This window comes from Lepus europaeus, chromosome 3 (genome assembly GCF_033115175.1).
Source record: "Lepus europaeus isolate LE1 chromosome 3, mLepTim1.pri, whole genome shotgun sequence".
Taxonomy (NCBI): Eukaryota; Metazoa; Chordata; class Mammalia; order Lagomorpha; family Leporidae; genus Lepus; species Lepus europaeus.
This window is the reverse complement of record NC_084829.1, coordinates 3,394,644-3,417,520: the sequence shown is the minus strand read 5'-3', so window position 1 is coordinate 3,417,520 and position 22,877 is coordinate 3,394,644. Positions and strand designations below refer to the sequence as shown.

The following is a 22,877-nucleotide window of genomic DNA, read 5'->3' as shown; positions in this document are numbered from 1 at the left end:
GAATCCTCGCACAGAAGTGTTTTACTCTTCGTTTTTCATGGGCTTCGGCAAACGTACTTTCACATCCCATGTATCCAGTCAATGAAGATCTACTTTAAATAGCAAATAACTCTGCTTGTCCACTTGAAGAGCTGTGGGGACAGACAACAGCCATTCCCCAGCTCTCACAGTCTATGATTACAGGAAGCTGGTTGCTGGCCCCAGCCCTAGAACACCCCAGGAATTGTCCTTCCACTTCTCCCTAGTGTCACTGCTCTGTGAGACCAGGCACTCAGTCTGTTCCACACGCAATGGTATTGAGGGCCAGATGTCCAAAAATGGTACCAAACAGCTCTGATCTCTTGTTGTAAAATCCTCTCCACTCCTTTACCACTGCCGGAAAGCTCTGCCAGTGTCACCTCCAGGTTCCTATTTGGAGGTGACTCCGCCCCTTCACAAAAGTTTAAAGAATCGAAATCAAGGAAAAACTGAACTGTAACTCTCTCAGCTAAACATTATTAAAGATGATGGACTGCTTTTTTTTTTTTAAAGACTTATTTATTTATTTGAAAGTCAAAGTTACACAGAGAGAGAAGGAGAGGCAGAGAGAGAGCAAGAGGTCTTCATCCGCTGGTTCACTCCCCAATTGGCTGCAAGTCCTTGATGCCCCGAGCCAAAGTCCACCCCAACCAAAAACTGGAGAATAAGCAGAAACAGAAGAGGCAGTGAGCTTTAGGAAGCAAGGGGTCCATAGATGACAGAGTCCGCTGACTGATCCATATATGGTCCTGCCTTGGGCCTGGCCAATGAAATTGCTCTGATTTAAAAATTAATATCCTTAGGGTATTAAGATAAGCAGTTATCAAACAAATAAATAACGAAACACAAGCTATCATACATGTGCACACACAAACATATGGAACAGTAAGAACAAAAGTGAGCTCTTAGAAATTAAAAACCAGGGGTCAGTGCTGTGGCGCAGTAGGTTAACCCTCCACCTGTGGCACCGGCATCCCATATGGGCGCCAGTTCTAGTCCCACCTGCCCCACTTCCGATCCAGCTCTCTGCTGTGGCTGGGAAAGCAGTAGAAGATGGCCCAAGTCTTTGGGCCCCTGAACCCACGTGGGAGACCTGGAAGAAGCGCCTGGCTCCTGGCTTTGGATCGGCGCAGCTCCGGCTATTGTGGCCATCTGGGGAGTGAACCAACGGAAGGAAGATCTTTCTCTGTCTCTCTCTCTCACTGTCTGTAATTCCACCTCTCAAATAAATAAATAGAATCTTTTAAAAAAAGAAATTAAAAGCCAGATGAAAAATACAGGAGAGGCAATCTCCCAGAAACCAGAACAGAGAGAGACAAAAGGCGATGCACGGGAGGAAGAGCAGCAGCAGACATGAGCAAGAACCGGGTCAGGACGGCCGGGAGCCACGGGAGGACGAGTGTCTGTGGGTGAGCACCAGCTGACCACATCCTCCAGGGCCAGGCCCTGCCTCCAGCAGTACTAGCTGGGGTCCTGAGGGAGCTACTGACCTTCCTGTGCCCCAGTCCCCTTAGCTTGAAAATGTGAACAATGGCTCACTTAGCTTGTGATGACGACTCAGCCTACACTAGCTTGGTTTACCTTACATTCTTAATGACATCACAGAAGCCCAGCAGTGACCAGATGTGACACGAGCAGAGGGCAGGACACCTCCAGAATGAGCATCAGGGGGACTGTGGGCACCGAGGGCACCAGCCCAGACTGCAGCGGGAGGGCCCACTCCCTCCATGTGCTGTCTCCCCTGCCTCATAAAACGGCTAGAGACGTGGAAGCAGCCCACGCAGGACGTCGCCTCTCAACTCTGACTCAGTGGGAAGGCTAAGAAATCCCAGGACAGCGGCTGGCAGCTGTCCCAGAGGTGGCAGGGGGGTCCCCAGGAGGGATCACGCCAGGGAGAAGAGAACTGGCCCACTGTGTGCAGGGACCTCTCCCCTCCCCGTGGGAACGTGCACCAAGTGCTGACTAAGGAGTCAGACGACTGGCAAGAGAGAACTGCGGGGTGTGTGTGTGTGCGCGCGCATATTTGACTTCAAGAACACAAGAAGTAAAATGGGAATCACTCTTTAGAAATACAGAGCTGTAAGAGGAAACTGGAAGCGCGGGGAATGGTCACGCGACTACAGGAGTCTGTAACACACCATTTAAAACTGTGTGTGTAAAAATTAATTTTAATTAAAATTTTTAAGAAAGAATTAATTTTCCAAAAGACAGACTGACTACCCACCAAAACGTAACAGAGACGGATGTTGGTGCCTGGCCTCTCAGGCAGGAGAAACATTAACGAACCGAGGAAGAATACTTTGAAATAGTTTTATTGGCTCATAAGACCTTTGCATATAAAAAAAATACCCAAAACACTATGCAGTATTAAATCACAATTACATTTTCTTTACCAATTGAAACTACCCAGAATATACATTTTTTAAAGGAAAAGAAATCCTACGGAACTGAATTCTGAAATGACATTATGACTTAAATACTATGACAAAATAGATAATTCCTTATAACATTAATTCATTGCACAAAGCTGCCAGGTATTTTCAGAAGCATAACCATTGCACAGAGTGCAAATGAACACAATTTCAAAGTTACACATTTCGCTGAAGTGCTGCCTCCACCGACGGAGCTCGTCACCTTCTGGCACAAACAGCAGCCTGTGTTCGCTCCACCAGGCCACCAGCTTCCCGTTGCAGTTCCTGTCAGAGCCAAGGGATCAGCAACGCCTCTGCTTGAAGAAGTCGGCTCCTCTCAACTCTTCGGGCAGGTACTCCTGGTCCACTGGCTCACTGTACATGGGGTTGTACTTGTAGCCTTTGCCGTAGCCCAAATCCTTCATCAGCCTCGTTGGTGCGTTCCTCAGGTGCAGGGGGACCGGGGGCAGAGGCCCCTGGTGGTTCCTCAGGCAGGCTTTCACGTTGTTGTAGGCGCTGTACACCTCAATGGACTTGGGGGCTCTGGCAAAATAGACGACACACTGGGCCAGAAGCACCTACGACACAGGAGCACACGCGTTACTAGGAAGGGGCTGGCCGCGTGGCACCTGCAGGGTGCTCTGACGACACCTTGAGCTGATTCTTTAGAGTCCCACCATGACTCTGTTACCTCCTCTTTCTTGTCCGGTCCCACCATGACTCTGTTACCTCCCCTTTCTTGTCCGGTCCCACCATGACTCTATTATCTCTCCTTTCTTGTCCGGTCTGGACAGCTCCTAACATAAAGAAAAGTCTATGACACGGGAAGTAAGCTCAACCAGTGGTTCCCGTTATTTTCAACTAAAGAACTTTTTACTAAATGCAATTTCTCTTCACCTCCTGCTACATCAAAGAGATGAATATGAAGCTGCTCGTTTGGAGGGGAACTTGCAGGGGCTTCTGGTCCTGCTCCTTCAACCTTTCTGCTCCCACACAAAGCCTGGAGCACGTCCTGTGAGCCCCAGACCTCCTGAGGACGACCAATAGTATGACCTGGTGGATAACCTAAAGCGTCTCTTCTCACTAAGAGTCTAGGGTTCTATGATGGGAGTTCACAGGCCCAGCAATTCACTCCGAGGGCCAGAAACATCAAAGGGGAAGGCGGGACACAGCTCAAATCCTCCAAAAGGGCAGAGGACAAGGGAAAGGACTGGTTTGCCAAGACTGGAGCGGGTTACTTTACCTCACATTCAGGCATGCCTATGAAGTGACAGCCTTGGTAGGCAGCAACTGCTTGTGTGAGTGCAGACGGGTCTGCCAGCCCTGCCACACAGAGACAAAGGGACGTGTAAGTCACACACACTATCCCGCCTCTCCACTCCCAAGCACAAGCAGCGCCTACAGACTCGGCCCACACAGTCACCAGCAGCAGAAGATCCACTTAGTGGCCATCTGCACTGACTCATCCCAGAAGCACTTCCCGAGTGGACTCTGCAGTGTAAGAACCGTTTCCTTGTGGGTAATTCTGCTATTTGGTAGGGAAAATAAGACTCCGTACAACAAGCAAACGGGCAAAGGCCGTGGCGACATTCACAAAGGTGACGACGTTAACAATAAACACTAGGACCACGGGGAGGAGAGCTCGTCCTCCTAGTGTCCAGAATCTTTCACTCCCACCCCAGGAGCTGCCCAGTGAAAACCAGTCACCCGAGTGCAGAGTGAACCAAGTAGCTCTTATTTACTCCTCTGAATAGCTGCTCACGTTAGTACAAGCATTCCCCAGGAAGAAACAAAATGGTGACTAGGAGCACAAACACTAAAAAGCACAGGCACACCAGAAAACGAACACGGAGTCCCTGGAAAACACCCCCCCCCCCCCCCCGCAGGGCCCCAAGACAGAAGCCATGCTTGTCTTGTCACGCCACACCCTCGTCATGGGCACAGGGCTGGGGCCCCTGCCGGCACACTCACCGATGTCCTCACTGGCGAACCTCACCAGCCTCCTTGCCACGTAGAGTGGGTCCTCCCCTCCCTCGAGCATGCGTGCCAGCCAGTAGAGGGAGGCGTTCTGGTCAGAGCCGCGCATGGCCTTGTGCAGGGCGGAGATGCAGTTGTAGTGTTCTTCTCCTGCACACCAGAGACCACTCACACACAGGACCCATGGCAGCGGCCCCCAAGCCGGCTGTGCCGCGACAGGCGGATTTTAAGGCCATCCCAATAAAGGACCCGAGAAAGCTGGGGACGGGAGACTGGGGCTGGACCACTGTCCTCAAACTGTGCTGGGTGGGAGGGCACAACTTCTGGAACACGCCCCAGCACAGTCTGCAGCGGGGCTGGGGTGCCAGTACGGTAACCCAGGCCCTTCCGAGGCAGAGGCTGCTGCCGGACAAACGAGAATGCCCACATCCAGTGCATGTGCAGACAGACTTGGGGGAAGGAGGTCCACTCTGAAAGACGGTCCTCCTCCACCACAGTGCACGTGCCACACACGAGACTGGAAAGCGAGTCTCACATTCGGCTTCCAGTCAAGCCCGGGCCTGGCTGCAGCACCAGGGTGGATCACGTGGCAAAGGCAGCTGTGACAGCCAATGTGTTGACCAGTCATGTCCCACTGCCTTTCTGATACCTACAGTGGCATTTAAGTCACAACCCAGTGTGGGGACCTGTGCGACAGCATCCTGGAGAGCCAGCACACGGACGAAGCGCTCTCACCTTGAAGGCACTGTAACCCATCCCCTCTCCACCTGGGCTTACCCTGGACTCACATGGAGACAAAGCAGTGAAATGTGCTTTAGAAAAAAACATGCATGCTTTAAAAATGTTTAATTATGTATTTCATCTACTTGAGAGACACAGAGATCCATCTTCCATCTGCTGGTTCACCTCCCAAAAGCCCACAATACGTGGGCAGGGCCAGGTAGAAGCCTGGAGCCAGAAATCCCATCCAGGTCTCCCACATGGGGGCCGGGAGCGTCTGGCCGCCTCCCAGGGCGCATTAGCAGGAACGCAGGAGCAGAAGCACAGCAGCCAGGACTCAAACTGGCATTCTGACCTGGGATGTGAGCGACCCAAGGCCGCTTAACCTCCTGCAATCCAACCCCAGCCCCGTGTGTCTTCACTCTCCCGAGCAGCCTCTCGCACTTAAGCATCGTTCTGGTCTGAGTCCTTCCTGTCAACACTAAGACTGCCCGGCGGGGCACAGCACTTGGGCCCCGTAACAGTTCACAGCAGGTCACCACGCTGGTCCTCAGAAGAGAGCCAAGTGTCAAGACCCTGGCCCGCCAAGGGGGAGGGGCTGGGAGGCTGATGCAGGCCCCAGGGATTTTGGTTTTGGCGCAGGACCAGGGCAGATAAATGACGACAGCAAAACCACTGGATTCGTGTGGGCCAACTGAGCGGCCCCTGTCCTAGGGCTTCCCTAGGGAAGTGTGTCACGGGCACTGGCTGGGAAGGCGTCGCCCTGGTCTGCCCTGTGCTCTGCAGGCTGGAGCGAGGAAGTGGGGAGAGGCTGGGGAGCGGACTCAGGCACACAGGGTGTGCAGGAAGGGAGGGAAGCACCTCTCGTCCCTTTGTCAAATTTATACTCTGCCGCACAGGCGAGTCACCTTCCCCCACCGTGACCGGGCTCAGCGTGAAAGCAACACCACTAGTTTGAGTTAGGGAATGGGGGCCGGGGCCAGGCAGCCTGGGCTTCAACTCCAAACTCCTAGCCACAGGGTCAAGAGCAAATTACCGCTCCCCTCTACACCCCAGGGCTCACACGTATAAAATGAGATGAATAAGACCAACCATCCTCAGAGGACTGTATTAGCTAGTCTGGCACACAACAAGTGCTAGAGTGTTCCAACCTGCTATTCTGTGCTACTCCCATTTTTATTTATTTTATTTTGTTTGACAGGCAGAGTTAGACAGTGAGAGAGAGATACACAGAGAAAGGTCTTCCTTCTGTTGGTTCATCCCTCAAATGGCTGCTACGGTCGGCGCACTGCGCCAATCCGAAGCCAGGAGCCAGGTGCTTCCTCCTGGTCTCCCATGTGGGTGCAGGCACCCAGGCACCTGGGCCATCCTCCACTGCTTTCCCGGACCACAGCAGAGAGCTGGACTGGAAGAAGAGTAACTGGGACTAGAACCTGGCGCCCATATGGGATGCTGGTGCTGCAGGCAGAGGATTAACCAAGTGAGCCACGGCGCCAGGCCCCCATTTTTGTTTATTTACATAAATGTACACTTAGGTACATTTACGTAACTTGTAGTTTCACATTATCGTCACAGACTGATTTCCACGGGGCACTGGATTCAGGATGCCCATGGATAGCAAAATCTATGATACTCCAGTCCCTTACACTGAAACAGCACAGGATCTGCATATATCATACGCACATCATCTCACATCCTTTAAATCATCTCCAGCTTATAGCTAATACAATATACACGCTAGGTGAGCAGGTGTTATACCGTGGAGTTAGGGAATAATGACAAGAAAAAGTCTTCCAAATGCTTTCGGCCTGTGGTTGAATCAAAAATTTGCAATCTATGGACACAGAGAGCTGACTGCAGCAATACAGAACCCTGATATCAACACAGCAGAGAATCTTCTCTTATTTGGAAACTTCTTCAGTTACTGAATCCTAGCAGTATGCAACTGTGTAAGAGGTGACATTAAATTAAGTCATAAAAACTGCAGGGGTGAGATGTTTATCTCACCAGGGTTACAAAAAGCCCCAACAATACAAACGAGCAAGTTTCCAGGGCACTGCTTCCATCAGCAGCTTCTATCTATTTGGAACAAAGCCTGCAGGAGCACCTACTCCAGGGTCTGACCTGGGAGTGTCTGTGGACCCCTGTGCAGCAGACATGCTGGCGTGCGTGGAGGTACACGAGCACACCGATAGTAGAGGACATACAGCTGGTGCCGCAGCTCAACAGGCTGATCCTCCGCCTGCGGTGCCGGCACACCGGGTTCTAGTCCCGGTCAGGGCGCCAGATTCTGTCCCAGTTGCCCCTCTTCCAGGCCAGCTCTCTGCTGTGGCCCGGGAGTGCTTGGGCCCTGTACCCCATGGGAGACCAGGAGAGGCACCTGGCTCCTGGCTTTGGATCAGCGCGGTGCACCGGCCATTGTGGGGTGAACCAACGGCAAAAGGAAGACCTTTCTCTGTTTCTCTTGCTGTCCACTCTGCCTGTAAAAAAAAAAAAAAAAAAAGAAGAAGACATATAGACTGTGGGGCTCCCTCGACTGCGGCAGCCTTCACTGCCCCCAGCAATTCCTAGGGCAGCCCAGAGGTAGAGATTCGGTGAGTCCGTTGTGCGTGGCCCCCAGTATCTGCTCTGCATGTGTATGTGTGTAGAAAAGGTGCCCCTCCAGGAAGGCGCTTGGGGTGAGGTCAGCAATGGCGGGGCAGACACAGAGCCAACTGCAGACAGCGAGGACGTGGCTGGATCCAGCCAGAGCCGGGTTTGCAGATCAGTTTGACCGCTTGCTTTGTAAACCTAAGCAAGTTTTCTCATCTGTAATAGCTACCTCCCTCCTAAGGCTATTGTGAGAATTAAGTATCTCTAAAATACTCTGACTGTTCGTGAATATCATACATAGATTTTCACTGACTGATACAATGTGGAAGACCAGTCCCACCAGTCCAGTCCAAAGCAGTCTCTGGTACAGCCCAAGAAGGGAGGGTGAGCGCTGCTGTGGGACTCCAGAGTCCCGCACGTGGGAATGTTCTTCACCTCTTACAACTGTTTCTTGGGGCCAGCATTGTGGCATAGTGGGTAAAGCTGCTGCCTGTGACGCTAGCATCCCATGAGGCCAGTTTGTGTCCTGGCTGCTCCACTTCCAACCCATGTCCCTGCTAATGGCCTGGGAAAGCAGAGGAAGACGGCCCAAGTGTTTACACCACTGCCACCTATGTGGGAGACCTGGAAGCTCCTGGCTCCTGGCTCCAGCTTCCCCCAGCCCTTGCTGCTGCATCCATGTGGGGCGTGAATCAGCAGACAGAAGATCTGTATCTCCTTCTCTGTCTGTAACTCTTTCAAATACATAGATCAATCTAAAATAAATAAGAATGTTTCTTTTGTTCGTATTTCCCACTTCTGTATGTGGTCAAAGGTAAAGCAAGGCTCTACACCCATAAACTCTACACTTCAAGCACTCATGTAACACTCCAGAGCGCGGGGAGGGCTGGCCATCTGCCGAGGGACATGCACACAGGACAGGAGGCAGACGCTGTGGCACAAGAGGTTCACCCACCGCTTGGGATACCCACAGCCCACGCACCCTGTATCGAAATGTCTGGGACCAAGTCTCAGCTCCACTTCCAATCCAGCTTCCTGCGAATGCAGATAATGGTCCAACTACTTGGGTTCCTGCCACCCCAGTGAGAGAGAGATTTGTATGGAGTTCTGGGCTCCTAGCTATTGCAGACATTTGGGGAGTGAATCAGCAGGTGGAAATCTATGTCTATCTCTGTCATTCTGCCTTTCAAATAAATAAAAATAAAAAGAATATAGACAGGACTGTGTCCAACATGTGCCTGACACTAACAAACACCCCACACTATCACCAGGCCAAAAAGCTTCGGTCACCCTCCCTGAGTCATGCTATGAGCCTGCGGGAGCCAAAATCATTCTTAAGCCCTCCACCCCTCTCCCTAACCAGTAGGAAGGACTCTGCATATTCAGGAAATATCACAGACATGGCACAGACCACGCGAGACCTGCACTGTTCAATTACCAGCTTCCTTTCAGGGCAGAGCTTTTAAAGGTGTGGGAATTCTATTCCACAGTGACTGCAAAACGACTCTATCCAGTCACACAACTGCTCAAGCCCCTAGAGTCCAGCCTAATCCAATGCTATCTTCATCTCCCATTTCTGTTATAAAAAGATGCAAATGTGCTGTGCTATGACATTCAATACTGCCAGATCAGATTTAATAAGAGCTGCTGTCTGTAAATACGGTTCTCACAGAGAAGTGCGCATTACAAAATTAAAAATTTTTCAAACTGCGAAACAAAGGCATCGAGATCTATGAAAACCTATTTTTTAGTTTATGCTCTAGAAATTAAAGATTCTAATTCACAATTAAACCAGTAGGTCATTTACTACATCAGTTCTCTTGTTACTTATTGCCACTACAAATGATCTGAGTATTCACAGTCAACTGAATGCACAAATTTTCAAAACTGCTTGTGCTTATAGGTGCTTCCAGAGAGTAATGGGAAAATACTAACAACCTCAAGAGATGAACGTGAAGCCCACAAGTTCAAATGCGAGAACTTATCTTGATTCTTTACAGGGTAGCTTCTGCTTTATGCCTCTCTTTAGAAAGGTCAGCCCTGTGTGGGAGGGCTTCATTCTATTACCAATACAGAGCTCCAACCGAGAACCAGCGGCGTGCGTTGGGCCCAGCTACAGGTCAGATACCCGGGAACGAGAACATGCGCCCACACGGACTTCCTTCACGGGTCTGCTCTGATCAGTTCAGCCACTTACCGGCTCGGTCATACAGAATGTGAGATCGCTGGAGGCCTTCCTTCACGTCATTCTCTGTGATGAGAACTCTGCTGGGAGAGTACGCTTGCCCACTCTTCTTGCAGAACATCTTTCTAGAGCTCAACCTGGCCAGCACTGCCAGCTGCAGTCCATTCAGGCCAGTCCGGGCGTCGCCGTCACTGAGATAAGCCAGAGTGTCCACCGCTTTATCTTCTATGAACACAGAAGGCCTGCAACACAACCAGGGTTAGTTACTGTCACACAGCTTACGCACATCTCTCTTGTTCTGCTGCATGTCTTAGTGAATTGGGGGGGGGGGGTGGTGGTGGTGGTGGTGGTGTTTAAAGTTCATGGAAAAATGCATCTATCTCATGAACTTCATTTTTCCATAAACTTCTTAAAACCCCTTCTAATCCTCAATAAGGTCACTGAAAAACTGCGCTCTAAGCTCAGGACTTCTGTCCCTTATTCTGAATGTAGTTGAGCAGCGTGAGTCTAAGAACTGGCTGGACCGTGGGAGTGCAGAGGGCACCCCACCACATCTCCCGAGCCTCGGGGTAATCTCAGGGTACCTTGTGAGTCGCAGGTTCACACACTGAAGCTGCGTGAAGGAGACCCTGACAGTCCTGGAAAGCCACTGACAATCACAGATAGCAGTGAAAACTTCATTGGAAATGCCCATACCTCCTGTTAGACATGGAAAACACGCCTCAAAGGCAGCACATGCCATGAAGAGTCAGGTCTGACTAGGTCACCCACACACGGCATCAGAACACAAGTGTTAGCTCCGAGAGGCCCTCCAGCACGCGGCTCAGTTTCTTCACTCTATAAACAAGCCTCGGCCCCAGTCACCCAGGGTTAAGCAGGACCTAGAAGCAGGGGGTCTGGAATCTTGGCCCAAGGCATTTTGGGTACCGCGTCACAGTAGGTACCAGTCACACAAAATCTGCACAGGGTAGCAGAGAGGTAACTAGCCTGCGAATGGGCCTGAAGATTCCGACAGAACTTGGCTGTGAGACTGAAGTAAGGCACGCATTCTCTCTCCAAATATCAGGACTAAAATTCATAATTACTTTTCTAACTCTGGACTTTCATAAAGTTCAGCTATGATCATCTCAAGTCTGATTCAGCAAAATGTCCTATTCCCGATGTAGTTGGACGAGATATTTAACACATTTCATTACCTAAAGGGATTATGAATTCTTGGCTGAGTTGTTAGCTGCACACTTGTGTAGCAAAAATAACTTCAAAGTTAGTTCACCCATATCATCACCAACCTTCAACTGAAAATATGTGCAGTAGTAACTCAGTCCACCAGGACTGTGCATATCAGCTACTCACAGAACAACACGTGGTAACCCACTGGGCTGGGCTGAGACCCCAAGGGCCTGCTGGGGGTACACCCACCCACTCAGTGAATACCAGAGTAACACCATTCCACAGTCCACGCACTACAGGATTTTGTTTCTGGCATCGTAAAGACTGTCTCATATCGTTCTCTGTTTACCAAAGCCAAGCCTTCCAGTTGTTCACCGTGGGTTCCTCACCAGACCCGGAACACCTAGCTCATCTTAGCTTCACAACACACTGCTCTCTCTTCCGACTCACGGCCACTCGGGCCCTAGCGCTGCAGTTACATCGCTGACACCCTGCACAGTCTCTGGGTCATTTCTCAACTACAAACTCTGAGCAGAATTTTTGGAAGACAATTTAGAAGAGAATGCTGGACAGAAGACATTCTACAGAAAAGATGTAAGGGATGCAGCAGCACATGGCACATCTCATAGGCAAGCACCCACTACCTGTGTGCGTGCTGGGAGGGGGAGGGGCCAGGAGGGACTGTTAGGAGGGAGAACTCCAACATCTCATTCCTGCTACAGTACTAACAAAAGCAATGCCTTCTCTCTCCTTGGAAAGCTTCCTAGCAACAAAACGCCTGCAGGGTAACTGAGGGAAGACAAAGGAGTACAAGGGGAGCCCCAGTCAGTCCTCAGGTGCTACCCCACCCCGGATCCTGAGCTGATGACACTTGTCATCTCTCCCTCCCCGTCAAACGCTGAGTGCCTCAGGATGGGAACGTTTTATTCTTTCTTTGTATCCTCAGTGCCTGGTGGATAACAGGCATTCAATATCTGCACCATGAAACATTTTTTAAAAATTGCATGCAAAACACAGGAAAAACAAGCAAACAAAGAAAAAAAAGCCCCATGTCCACCACCCAGAGATAACCATCATCCATGGAATTTCCCTTACGATCCGTGTACCTGTGCAACCATTGACCTTACATCTGATTTTGTGAACCAAACTGGGATTATACTGTGTATAGTTTCACATCTTTAATAGTTAAATAACTGTTTGGAAAACACTAAGTTACTCAGATCTCGGAATATTATTTTTTAAAATGTACATTATTTTAAAAATAAGCAAAGGAGAAAAGCAATCTACTACTAGACCACCTTAAAATGATTTTGGAGTCCAGCATTGTGGCACAGCAGGTGCCACGTCAGTTGTGACATTAGCATCCCATATTGGAGTGCTGGTTCAAGTCCTAGCTGCTCCACTTCCATTCCAGCTCCCTGCAAATGCAGAACGGCAGTTTAAGATGGCCCACGTGCTTGGGCCTGATCACCCACAGGGGTGACCAGGATGGAATTCTGGGCTCCTGGCTTCAGCCTGGCCCAGCTCTGGCTGTTGTGGCCACTTGGGGAGTGAACTAGTTCATGGAAGACCTCTTTCTCACTCAGTCTCTCCCCTCTCCCTTGCTCTGCCTTTCCAACAAATCTTTTTAAAAACAGTATCCTTTATTCTTCTTCTTTGAATTTGTTATTTCTGTGCATTAAGAGTCGTGGAGTGCTCTTGGGACAGAGACAAGATGGGCGCCCTTCTATACGCTGCTACTTACTACACTGACCCAATTCTCGACACCATTCCTCACGTGAGGTCAAGGAACAGAACAAGCCTTATTAGCAGAGCAGCCAACAGTAGACTGCCCCACAGATTTCCACACAGCGCGCTGCGATGGGAATTCTCTGGTCAGAGAACAGGGGCTTCCCCTGGATTTGTAAACTACCAATCAGAGCACAAGTCACTCTACTGCTCTGGTCTGGAGTTGGCGGGACTCAGGGTGCTGCTACAGCAAACACCCACACTACTGCTCCCTCCTCTTTGCTCCCTGGGGCAGGAGCCACATCCCAGACTTCACCACATCCAAAAGAAGAGCATTCTAAGGTTCAAACGAACCAGCAACTCCATTCAAGAAAAAGGGGCTGCATAAATCTTTAAAAGGGGGTGGGGTAGGGCTGCTGATGGCACTCAAAGTGGACATTCAGTTTAGAACACTGTGCAGAATGTTCTAAGGGCTCTATCTTTCTCTCAGCGTAGCCGGAGCTCCCATTTGCCCCCATGAAGTTCTGACAGTTGATAATATACTTTGAGAGCTCAGAATTTGGAGCAGCTGAGACAAATCAGCCAAGAATGTTGCAGGAAGGGTGCCTGCACTAATATCTACAACCCCTCAGCAAACAGAAACTGCTGCACAAAGTGTAGTAACTAAGAGTACTCCCATCTAGAGAACGTACTATTTTTAAATGTAAGCATACACTTATCAAATGTACTGCATTTGAAAACAACTTTCTAGAGGTAGAACAGAATTAGATGATGTGACATCCTCGGGGATGGAAGGCCCCAAACTTCACGGCATCCTACCTACATGGACATGAGCAATGCAGACAGACAGTTCGGCTCTTAACAGACGCGTAAGGGAAGCTCCCTCCTTCCCTGTTTTTTTCCTAAGGGCCTGAACCCTTCTGTACATTGCTGCTCTGGAGGATACCAGGATTTGGAAGATACTACTTAAGATGGCTGGAAATTTAAGTCAGAGAAGGAGTACCTGTTATCTCATGGCAGAACAAAAACATACATATGGCTTGGTTAAACTCTCCCTCCCTAAATTATAAACCAAACTTTGTGAATCTCTTTCACTAAGGAAAAGGAGCATTGCATGGTCAGGGCGGCAGCTGCTGTGAGTGATCTCAACCAGGGACGCGCATCAGGTTAGAGAACTTGCTCAGAGCCCAGTGCTGAAACCTCATGGCAGATCTACTGATTTACTCGAGGGACAGAATCTGGGCCTGTGTGTTTTCCAAGTGTCTTCCGGGTAAGTGATGTGCAGACAGAGGTCAAAGGCACTGTGCTACATTAGCGGGAATCTTCTATCCTGAACCCTGCACAAAAGAATGCAGAGTTGCCCCCACACACGGCAGAGTACAAAGAAAGATCAGAATGGTAACACTCACCAGCAGTCACCCTGGTTCAGCATGGTGCCCGGCCCCAGTTCAAGCAACTGTGGTCCCTTAGTTGTCAGCAACCCTAAAACAGGTTCCGTCACATTCAGGCTAGGCGCTTGAGGGCCTGCTACTTAACCTTTTTGTCTCAGTTCTGATACTGAGGACTACATGAGGTGTGTAGAATACGTCCAGCAGTGCCTGCCACGCCGTGAGCATGTAGTAAACGTTAACTATTGTTCTTACAGGTGGCAACAAGCATTTTCGTTAGACTGGTCCACAGCATCCTCCCTGGGATTGCACATCTTTAAGCTACAGCCCCAGACTCTGGTGTTCCCATAATAATCAGAGTGAAAGTAAAGTAAAAGAACACACATTTCACGGATCACGTCCTTTCTCTGCTGACTCCCATGGAAGGATACGTCTTTCCAAATTACACGGTGGCATATACCTGGTACAGGGTTCTACTGGTTAAACAGTGACCTCAAAAGACATGTCCCTGGAACCTGTGAATGTGACCTTATTTGGAAACAGGGTCTTTGCAGATGTAACTGAATCAAGGCTCTCAGGATGAGATCATCCTGCATTTAGGGCAAACCTTATATCCATGGTAAATGTCCTTATAAGAGAAAAAGAGAAAGCACGGGGACACAGACAAGGAGGCCACATGAAGATGGATATGAGAGACTGGAGTGACGTGGCCACCAGGTGATGAAGAGACTCTCCCCTGAGCCCCTGGGGGTAGTGTGGCCCTGGGCACACCCTGACTTTGGTCTTCTAGATTCTGGGACTTTGATAATCAAGCTCTGTCGTTCTGGTGAAACATACGGTCCACGAGATCTATGTTTCTGGCTGCTGGTTTTTTTTCAGTATCATTTTAATGTATCTTTTTTCTTCATATTATATATTCTCTTGATTTTAAGCATATTAATTACATCAATGGACATTTTTCCTACATTAATGTACTATAGTCATGTATCTTCTCCATCTTATAGTAAACCATTTTTACAAGAATGATAACCTGTCATCCACAGCCACTCAGCCTCTGGCCAGCACCCCCCAGCCTGTGTTCTACTGTCTGTCTAGTCAGTGGTGGAGAAGACTATCTGAGAGGCAGAAGGCAAAATAACTTCCATTTTTATCAAAAACAAAACAAAAGAAAAAACAAATAATGGGAAGATCCAAAGCCATCTTGTTTTGCGGCCACCTCGTCTGGGGCTCCTCTGTGGGTGATGACAGCAAAGCGCAGCCTCAGAGTTAGGCCCCGGCCTGAACAGGGACAGATGCTGCTTCAGAGGTTTCACCCAGCTCTTGGAACTCTGCCTGGCCTAGAGTGACAGGGAACTCCGAGCTTCTCATCTCACCCTCCACCTCCAGACGCAGGCACTCGAGCTCCGTAACAACTCAGTCTTTAGGGGTGTTCTGAATATGCAGGTGTCCTATGGTGTGGGAACCTACAATCCTCCAAAGCAGCAAGTAGTGCCACGATGACTACACACTAGTTTTCCTTTTCACTTTCAGCAGACCATTCCATGGGACAATGGGTGTTTATTCCTGGCCTCCAAAACTAACCCAGTCTACAGACTGCATGCTTGGTATCATGTGACCAAAATGCACCCAGCAGAACACTAGGAAGCTGCTGGCCAGCCACACAAACCAAGGAATGCTGGCTTAGCTGAGGCGCTTAACTCAACTCACAGGAGGCAAAAACTGATTCCACGTATTCTGGATGCTTCTCTCCCCACCACCCCAGTGTGTGGCGTGGTGACGGCCTGGCACTGTAAGCCGATTTGCTCACCAAGCCTTGATCATCCTGTGTGCCCTCTAAAAGCTCAGGACATGCTTCCCAACACCGCCAATGCCTCGCGTTGCAGGACCTGCCATCTCTACTGAGTAAACAAATGGAGGGGAAAATCCTTTCACTTCACGCTAATGGAAATCTATCATGCACACGTGTACCCTGTGGGAGAACTCACAACTCCTCAAGTATAATCAGAAATGGTCTTGCAGCAGCCTCACTGGCTTCCATATCCAGGAGCCCAGCTCACCTCTCCTGCACAGCTTTCAAAAGATGAGGACTTTTCTGTAATGCCCCAGTTGCCATCTGAGGCACCAAAACGTGGCACAAAGAATACAAACGCACTCTCAGCTTCCCAGAGACAGGAATCACCACAGGTGCAGGTCTTTTCCCCCAGCTAGATTAGCACAATCAAATCTGATTTACAGGCAAGGATGTATATATAGCTCAAGCCAATCAACAGGGATTTGAAAGTAAAATTTTGCTCTACAATTCATTGTTATCCAAGGCAAGAGGGAGGCAGGTACTTCTATTAGGAAAGTGCTTACAATTTTAAGAGCTCTTTCTGTGGTTCACTGTATTTCTCCCAAGCTAATTTCTTTCAGAATTGCTAACCAGAAAGTCAATCAGTGGATCTAAGCTTACTTTCTTTAATTTCATCCTGCTTACTGATGGGGAAGAGAGCAATAGCATTAAACAAAAAGGCACTCGATCCCGGGCATTATCTCTTAAGATGAATTACACCAAAATAAGTAAATAGATAAACTCCCTCTCTCTTATTAAAGCGCTAGAGTGAACTCAGCAGCGATTTACAGGCACAAATCTATGCCAGGCGCTGTGCTGGGATATGCGTAAGAGGGAAAGTCCCTGTCGTCCCAGCTCTCCTCGGAAGGCGGGGAACAAAAGAAAGCAAACAGAAGAATGAAGGGAAGTGCTAACCTGGATTGACGCTAAGCTAGCGGAAAGACTGAACCATCTACCGGACAGGAAAACTTCTATGATAAGCTTCCATTCTAGCAGCTTCAGAAGCACTGGCTCACTTTTCTATCAGGCACTCCACTTCAGTAACTAAAATAAAATGGCAAGCAGGTAAAAAGCTTGATGGGGTGCGAATTATTCAGTCATGAAATCACAGCATAAAGTGAGTGAAAGTTAGGCCAGGTAAATGAAATGCAGGATGTAACGTTGTGGACAGATCATGAGAATCAACACACAGAAAGCTGCGGGGACCCCGCCCTCCCCCCCATCTCTTTCCATTTGTGTTTACTGAGCAGTGGAGTCTGGCGGGAAAATTCTGCTACCAGACCTACGCCAGACAAGGAGGAGCTGGCAGGGGCTCGAGCCGGAGCACACCTGATTCCAGCAGGGTCTCCACTTCCTTGTAGCCCAGACCCAATGGCCAGCCTGTCACAAGTGTACCCTACAATAAAACACCCACATTCCACCCAGGGGCCCGCAGGCAAATGACTCCAGGCTTTTAAGGGGCACAGATTTCTTCTACAGCTGAGACAGGAGCAAATGGGGAGGCCAGACACACAGGGAAGACTGCTGAAACCTAAACCCTGGGCCTACAACTGCGCCTTGAACTTTAATCCCCGCAGAAGAGCGGCTCCAGAACCTGGCCTCAGGGCAGGCGTGAGCAGCTGCAGCCACAGCGGAGGAGGTGGGCCGTGGCTCCTCCTCAGCCCGGATCATGTTCCACCACACCGCGTCTGCTGCACGTGAACAAATGGCTCGTGAGGAGTATGCGCTAGCACACGCAAAGGACTTGATTAGCTGCGACACACACTCACGATGCAGAAACCTGAGCCAATCAGCAGGAAGGGGAGCGCCTCTCTGACTGTCAGTACAAATGCCTTTACTTTCAGGGACTAAGCTTGATTTTTCAAGAGTGTAAAAAAAGGGTTGAAATAACTGTATGGTTACAAGTTGCATTACTTTTTACTTAAGTGTTTTCAAAATAGTAAACTGCAGAAACAGAGGAAATCAAACTGTGAGTATAATCTCCCAAAGATCTGTACGTTAGGAACCTGTCTGCTCTTCTCAATGAGCAAGACCAAGCCTTTAAAATGATAAGGCTTCCTGCAGTGTTCCCAGCTTTTAAAAAGTTGCGCTAGGCAAAGAGCCCTAAGCGCCAGAGCGAACGGCAGAGGGTGAGCAGACAAAGCGACTCTGCAGCTTGAAGGATTCCATGCCTCCGTTAGGGGCTGCAAAGCTCACCTCCACGACACGCGGTCCTTTACCCGAGAACCCCTCCTTCCCCTCGTTTACTGGCACACCAAGGTTCTCTGTCCCGCCCGCTGTGCTGAGGCCCAGCCCTTGCTGGCCCTCTGCCAGGAGACCGTCTGGGCAGTGTGTGCCCCTGGGGCTCGGCACACTGTCAACTCACTCAGAGCTGCTGTTGCTGCTGTGGCTCAGAGGGTCAGTGGGACGACTAGAGTCCAGGACGTGGATTCCCAGGGAGTTGATCGCTCGCATTAAAATAGTCACCATTGCCTCTACCGGAAGCTTCTCAAGAACGATCACCCGGCAGCGGCTCAGAAGAGCAGCGTTGACCTGGAAGGAAGGGTTTTCAGTGGTCGCCCCGATCAGAGTGATCGTCCCACACTCCACGTGAGGAAGGAAAGTGTCCTAGGCATGGGAGGGAAGCAGAAGAAAGTGATCCAGTCAGCAGCCGCCCAGAGTCCCAGGTGAGTCGGCCATCCCTGCCTTCCTTTTCCCCATTTCCCTCTGTAGGGTTCCGAATGACAGCTTTAGTTCCTGACTACGGGCACAGCATCTGGGCAAGTATGCTCGCTTGCTCAATCTAAAACACTTCTGGACTGCCAATGTCTAAGCCCGATCTCTGGCTGGCAGACTAACGGCTCTAAGCAAAACTCTAATTTCGTTTCCACGTAAGTGACTTCCTTACTTAGAAAAGTATCCTCTAGCCAAGGCTGCACTGGCACCGAGCTTATGACAGCTATTTACAGAAGAGTAAGAAAATACAAAAATATTAATATTTCCCAAATCCTCCTGCTCTCCAAGTACTGAATCAAATGTTATTCTTCCTGACAAACTTGGCAACAGCAACTATCAGTTGTCTTGTGGGAAGGAATCCTAAGATGAGTCGGGGTCCAATACGAACCAGAATGCTAACATCTAGTCTGAACTCTAAAGGATCTTTCTCCCAGAAGATTCAAGTTAGGTGAAAAACATACACAATTTAGAAAAGTTGTGTGAAATATTTTTATCTACGATTTAAAGTTACAACAAAATATATCAAAGAAAAATTATACCTGAAAAAGACATTGCAATGTCTATGTAAAAAACAATCCAAAAATGGCTTTGTTTGTAGAAATAACGTCTTTTTACTTTAGAAAGCCATTTAAATAAATAAAATGTTCAGACCCTATAACTTCCACCTTAATGAGAGCCTGAAGCCACAGAAAATATAAACTCTTATGTTTTATGTTTGTTTAAAATGACCTTAAAGTTAAGTTGTTCACAATGACTCCTAATAGTTTGATAACAAAAATGTTTTTAAAGTTAGACACTTGGTCCACAGCAGCTTTTCTGTTCCATGCTGCTCAGGGCTAAACCACCACTCATCAGATAGATAACACATTTCCTGTTTCCAAAATACACTGAGAAAGTTTGGGGAAATGGGCTTGAGAATCGGCTGCCAAGCTTATGCCGCTTTGCAGACAGAATTAATAATCACAGCGACCGTGCCTGGCGCTGGTACAGCGCGTCACACTCTTCAAAGTGATCTTTCACGCTTTACACTCTGCTTGGTGACCAAAAGGTAAGAGGAAGTTAATATACCTGCTGAGACTTATTGAACCGGTGGATCTCATCAATAAAAAGGATGGTTTTCCTTTTGAAAAAGCTCTTTTCATTTTGGGCTTGTTTTATGACGTCTCGCACATCATTTGTCTTGGCATTTGTTGCAGACAACGTCACAAACCTTATGCTATGTTTCTTGCTGTTGTTGGCTATGATGTGAGCCAGAGTGGTCTAGAAAAGATGAGACACATGGAAAGCTGATGAGACAGGAGGGCAGCACCCACGGGTACTGCAAGCAGCACCGGCAGTCTTTACCAAGCAACTGGAACTCTGAACGAGGCCTGGCGGCACGGATACAATGGAACACCACAAAACCCTTTGTACAATTAAAAACCACAAACCCACACACCCACACACCCACAAAACCAATGCTGTCAGTCAGACAGCAAAGCAGCTAACCCTTAGGCTAATCCTGACCTTTTCTCCTTTGTCCCTCACCCCTTTTGGTGCCTTTTTGGGGGACTCTTTGAGATCAATGGAATTCCAGTAAGACTGGAAGTCTTGATTTAGCACGGCCTGGGTGACAGCTGTGACCTCGCGCCAAAGAGAGAAAATTCTCCTTCCAAGAACCAAGAAAGCAGGGCGGCTGAAGACCTAGGTGTGGAGCCTGCAGCCAACAGCTGGAACTGGGAGCTCCGCGAGCAGCTGAGGGAGGAGGGCCGGAGCCTGCGGTGGCGACCAATGACAGCTCACTAGCACTGGAGGTCACTGGAGTGGGTGCCCACTCTCAAAGTCCACTCCGGCAGACTAACAACAGCACTCTGGCCGGGTCGGCACTTGCCGGGAAACAACGGAGACCCAAGGGAAGCACAGTTTAGCGACGGGCGCTGAGCAGGCGCTCAGGAAGTATCACATGGCTAGCCTTACTGTCCTTAGCACTGTGGTCACGGGGACCAGACTCCTAGGGAGCGGAGACTGTTTTAACGAGGGACGGCTCTGCCCCTCAATGGACAGGTGGCGCTTTATTTTCTGAAAGCTGAAGAGCGTTAGACACGCTGGCTGCTGCTTCACCACACCTCCGCCTACAGGCCTTTCGGGATCAGGATCCGGGGCCACACAGGCTTGCGCACCACTCACTGAGCAGCCTGGCCCCTACATCCCGCGCACTAATTCTGCTGTGGGCGCCCCCATCGTCTCCCTAGGGACACTTTTCCTGCCATCGGGCACCACCAACAGCTGATTATCCATCGTCATGATCTCACGGAGGATTACCAAGAAAGCCACTGCTGCAGTTCCCCCGTCAGGGGGGACAAGCTACTCCGTCATCATGAGGAGGAGGTATCAGGACAGACTTGACTTTGGCACGGCCAGAGGGGAAGCCAGCGTGCAGACAAGCGGGCACAGAGGGCCAGATGCGTACGGGGAGGTGTGGTCGAGCTGGGAAAGCTGCGGCTGCGAAGGAAACAGGAAAACACAAACTCCCTGGTGCGAGCCTGACCCTCAAAGACAGGAGGCCGCCGCTCGCACCTGCCTGCTCCTCCCTCGCGGCGCTCGCTCTCCCACGACCTGTGGACATTGCGTGACGCGCCCTTGGCCACCGGTCTTCTCAGTAACTTCCTGCAAGTGTGCTCCAGACCCGCCACAGCCCGGTGCCCCCTCCGCTCGCTCCGAAGGGAGGTACACGGAACTGAGCACCCACACGCCGTGCAGGGCGCGCGGCTCCCCGTGGTCCCGCCAAGCACGTTCTCAAGAATGAACACCAGTCGGCTCAACCCACAGGAAGCAAGCGCAACAGAAATGCAGCTTTCTCTTTCCAAAGCGGCCCTTCGCGATGTCGCGTGGTCACTGACACTCGGAGCGGGGCTGGGGGCCGCGGAGAGGCGCCGCAGCGCAGACACGGCGAGCGCACATCCTCCCAGGCTGAGCGCGGCCGGCAGGTGCATCTGGACACCGGACTGGCCGCGAGGGCCTCTCCCACCCCGCCTCCGCCCCGCCCGGGCTCCGGCCACGCCGGCACTCACCTTGCCGCAGCCCGGCGGCCCCCATAGGATGAGCGAGGGGATCTCGTTGGCCTCCAGCAGCGAGCGCAGCAGGGTCTCCTGGCCCACGGCCCGGCTCTGGCCGATGTAGTCCTGCAGGCTCTCGGGCCGCATCTTGTCGGCCAGCGGCTTGCCCTCCAGCATCTGCCGGATCTCCTCGGCCGCCGGCGCCCGCGAGTGCGGCCGGCTCCCGCCCGCGGCCCCGAAGGCGGCGTCGGCCGCGTCCGCGTCCCAGCGCCCCGCGTCCTCCTCGCCGTCCGCGTCCGCGTCGCCATCGCCCACCGCCTCCTCCTCCTCGGGCGCCTCCGCCTCGTCCCAGCTGCGCGGAGACGCGCTCCCCGCCGCGGCGGCCGCCGCCGGCCGCTTGCCCGACCCCTTCCTCCCGGGGCTGCCGGGGCGCGCCACCGGGAAGTCCGGGATGAGGCGGGCGCCGCTGGGCGTGGGCGGCGCGTCGTAGCTCTCCCGGCTCTCGGTCTCGCCGCCGTCGTCGCCCTCCTCGCCCTCGCCCTCGCTGCTCTCGGCCGCCGTCGGGGTGGCCGGCTGCTTGAGCGCCGAGCTCTCCGACAGCCGCCGCCGCTTGGCGCCCGGCGGCGAGGCCCCCTTGGCGCGCTCCCCGGCGCGGTGCGGCCCTGCCGCGGGCTCCGCGTGCCCCGCGGGGTGGAGCAGCAGGCAGCGGTCCAGGTGCGAGTTGATGTGCGCGGCGGGCATCGTCTGCTGGCACACGGGGCACTGCACCGGGTGCAGCTGCAGCAGGAAAGGGTCGTCTTCCGGCCCGCTCACCTCCATGGCGGCCGCCGCCCGGCGCGGCCGCAGCAGCCCCTGCGCACGCCGAGACCTCCGAGGCCCGCCGCTAGGCCCCGTGCCGCGCGACCCTCGCTCGGGGAGGCGGCAGGACGCGCGCGGGCCAGGGGAGGGCGCCGCTCATGCCTCACGTCCGGAGCTCCCGCGTCGGCCCGCCCTCCGCCGGCCGCGGGCAGCGCCGCCCGCGGCGCGCAGGGAAGTGTAGTCCGCCGCGGGCGACGCTGCGCGCGGGACGCCGGGAACTGTAGTCCGCGAGCGGCTGCCCCAATCGCC

The 22,877-nt window shown here is 51.4% G+C and overlaps 1 protein-coding gene across 1 annotated transcript; it reads right to left on the bottom strand.

Annotated features, from left to right (window-relative positions):
* Positions 1-2,222: 2,222 nt before the first annotated feature.
* WRNIP1 (WRN helicase interacting protein 1) lies at positions 2,223-22,659 on the bottom strand. The gene is made up of 7 exons (XM_062183880.1): positions 21,786-22,659; positions 19,804-19,995; positions 18,386-18,627; positions 9,916-10,145; positions 4,401-4,556; positions 3,673-3,752; positions 2,223-3,007 (listed from the first exon to the last, which is right to left on the bottom strand). Exons 1-7 carry the CDS (start codon positions 22,587-22,589, stop codon positions 2,732-2,734), a joined length of 1,980 nt encoding a protein of 659 aa, XP_062039864.1. The 5' UTR covers positions 22,590-22,659; the 3' UTR covers positions 2,223-2,731.
* Positions 22,660-22,877: the final 218 nt, after the last annotated feature.

Coding starts and splice junctions, on each gene's coding strand:
- WRNIP1 (XM_062183880.1), bottom strand. CDS start 22,589: ATGGAGGTGAGCGGGCCGGAAGACGACCCTTTCCTGCTGCAGCTGCAC. Junction 19,996..21,785: donor GGCCGCCGGGCTGCGGCAAG/GTGAGTGCCGGC, acceptor CATCTTTTCTAG/ACCACTCTGGCTCACATCAT. Junction 3,753..4,400: donor GTTCGCCAGTGAGGACATCG/GTGAGTGTGCCG, acceptor TCTGTGTGGCAG/GGCTGGCAGACCCGTCTGCA.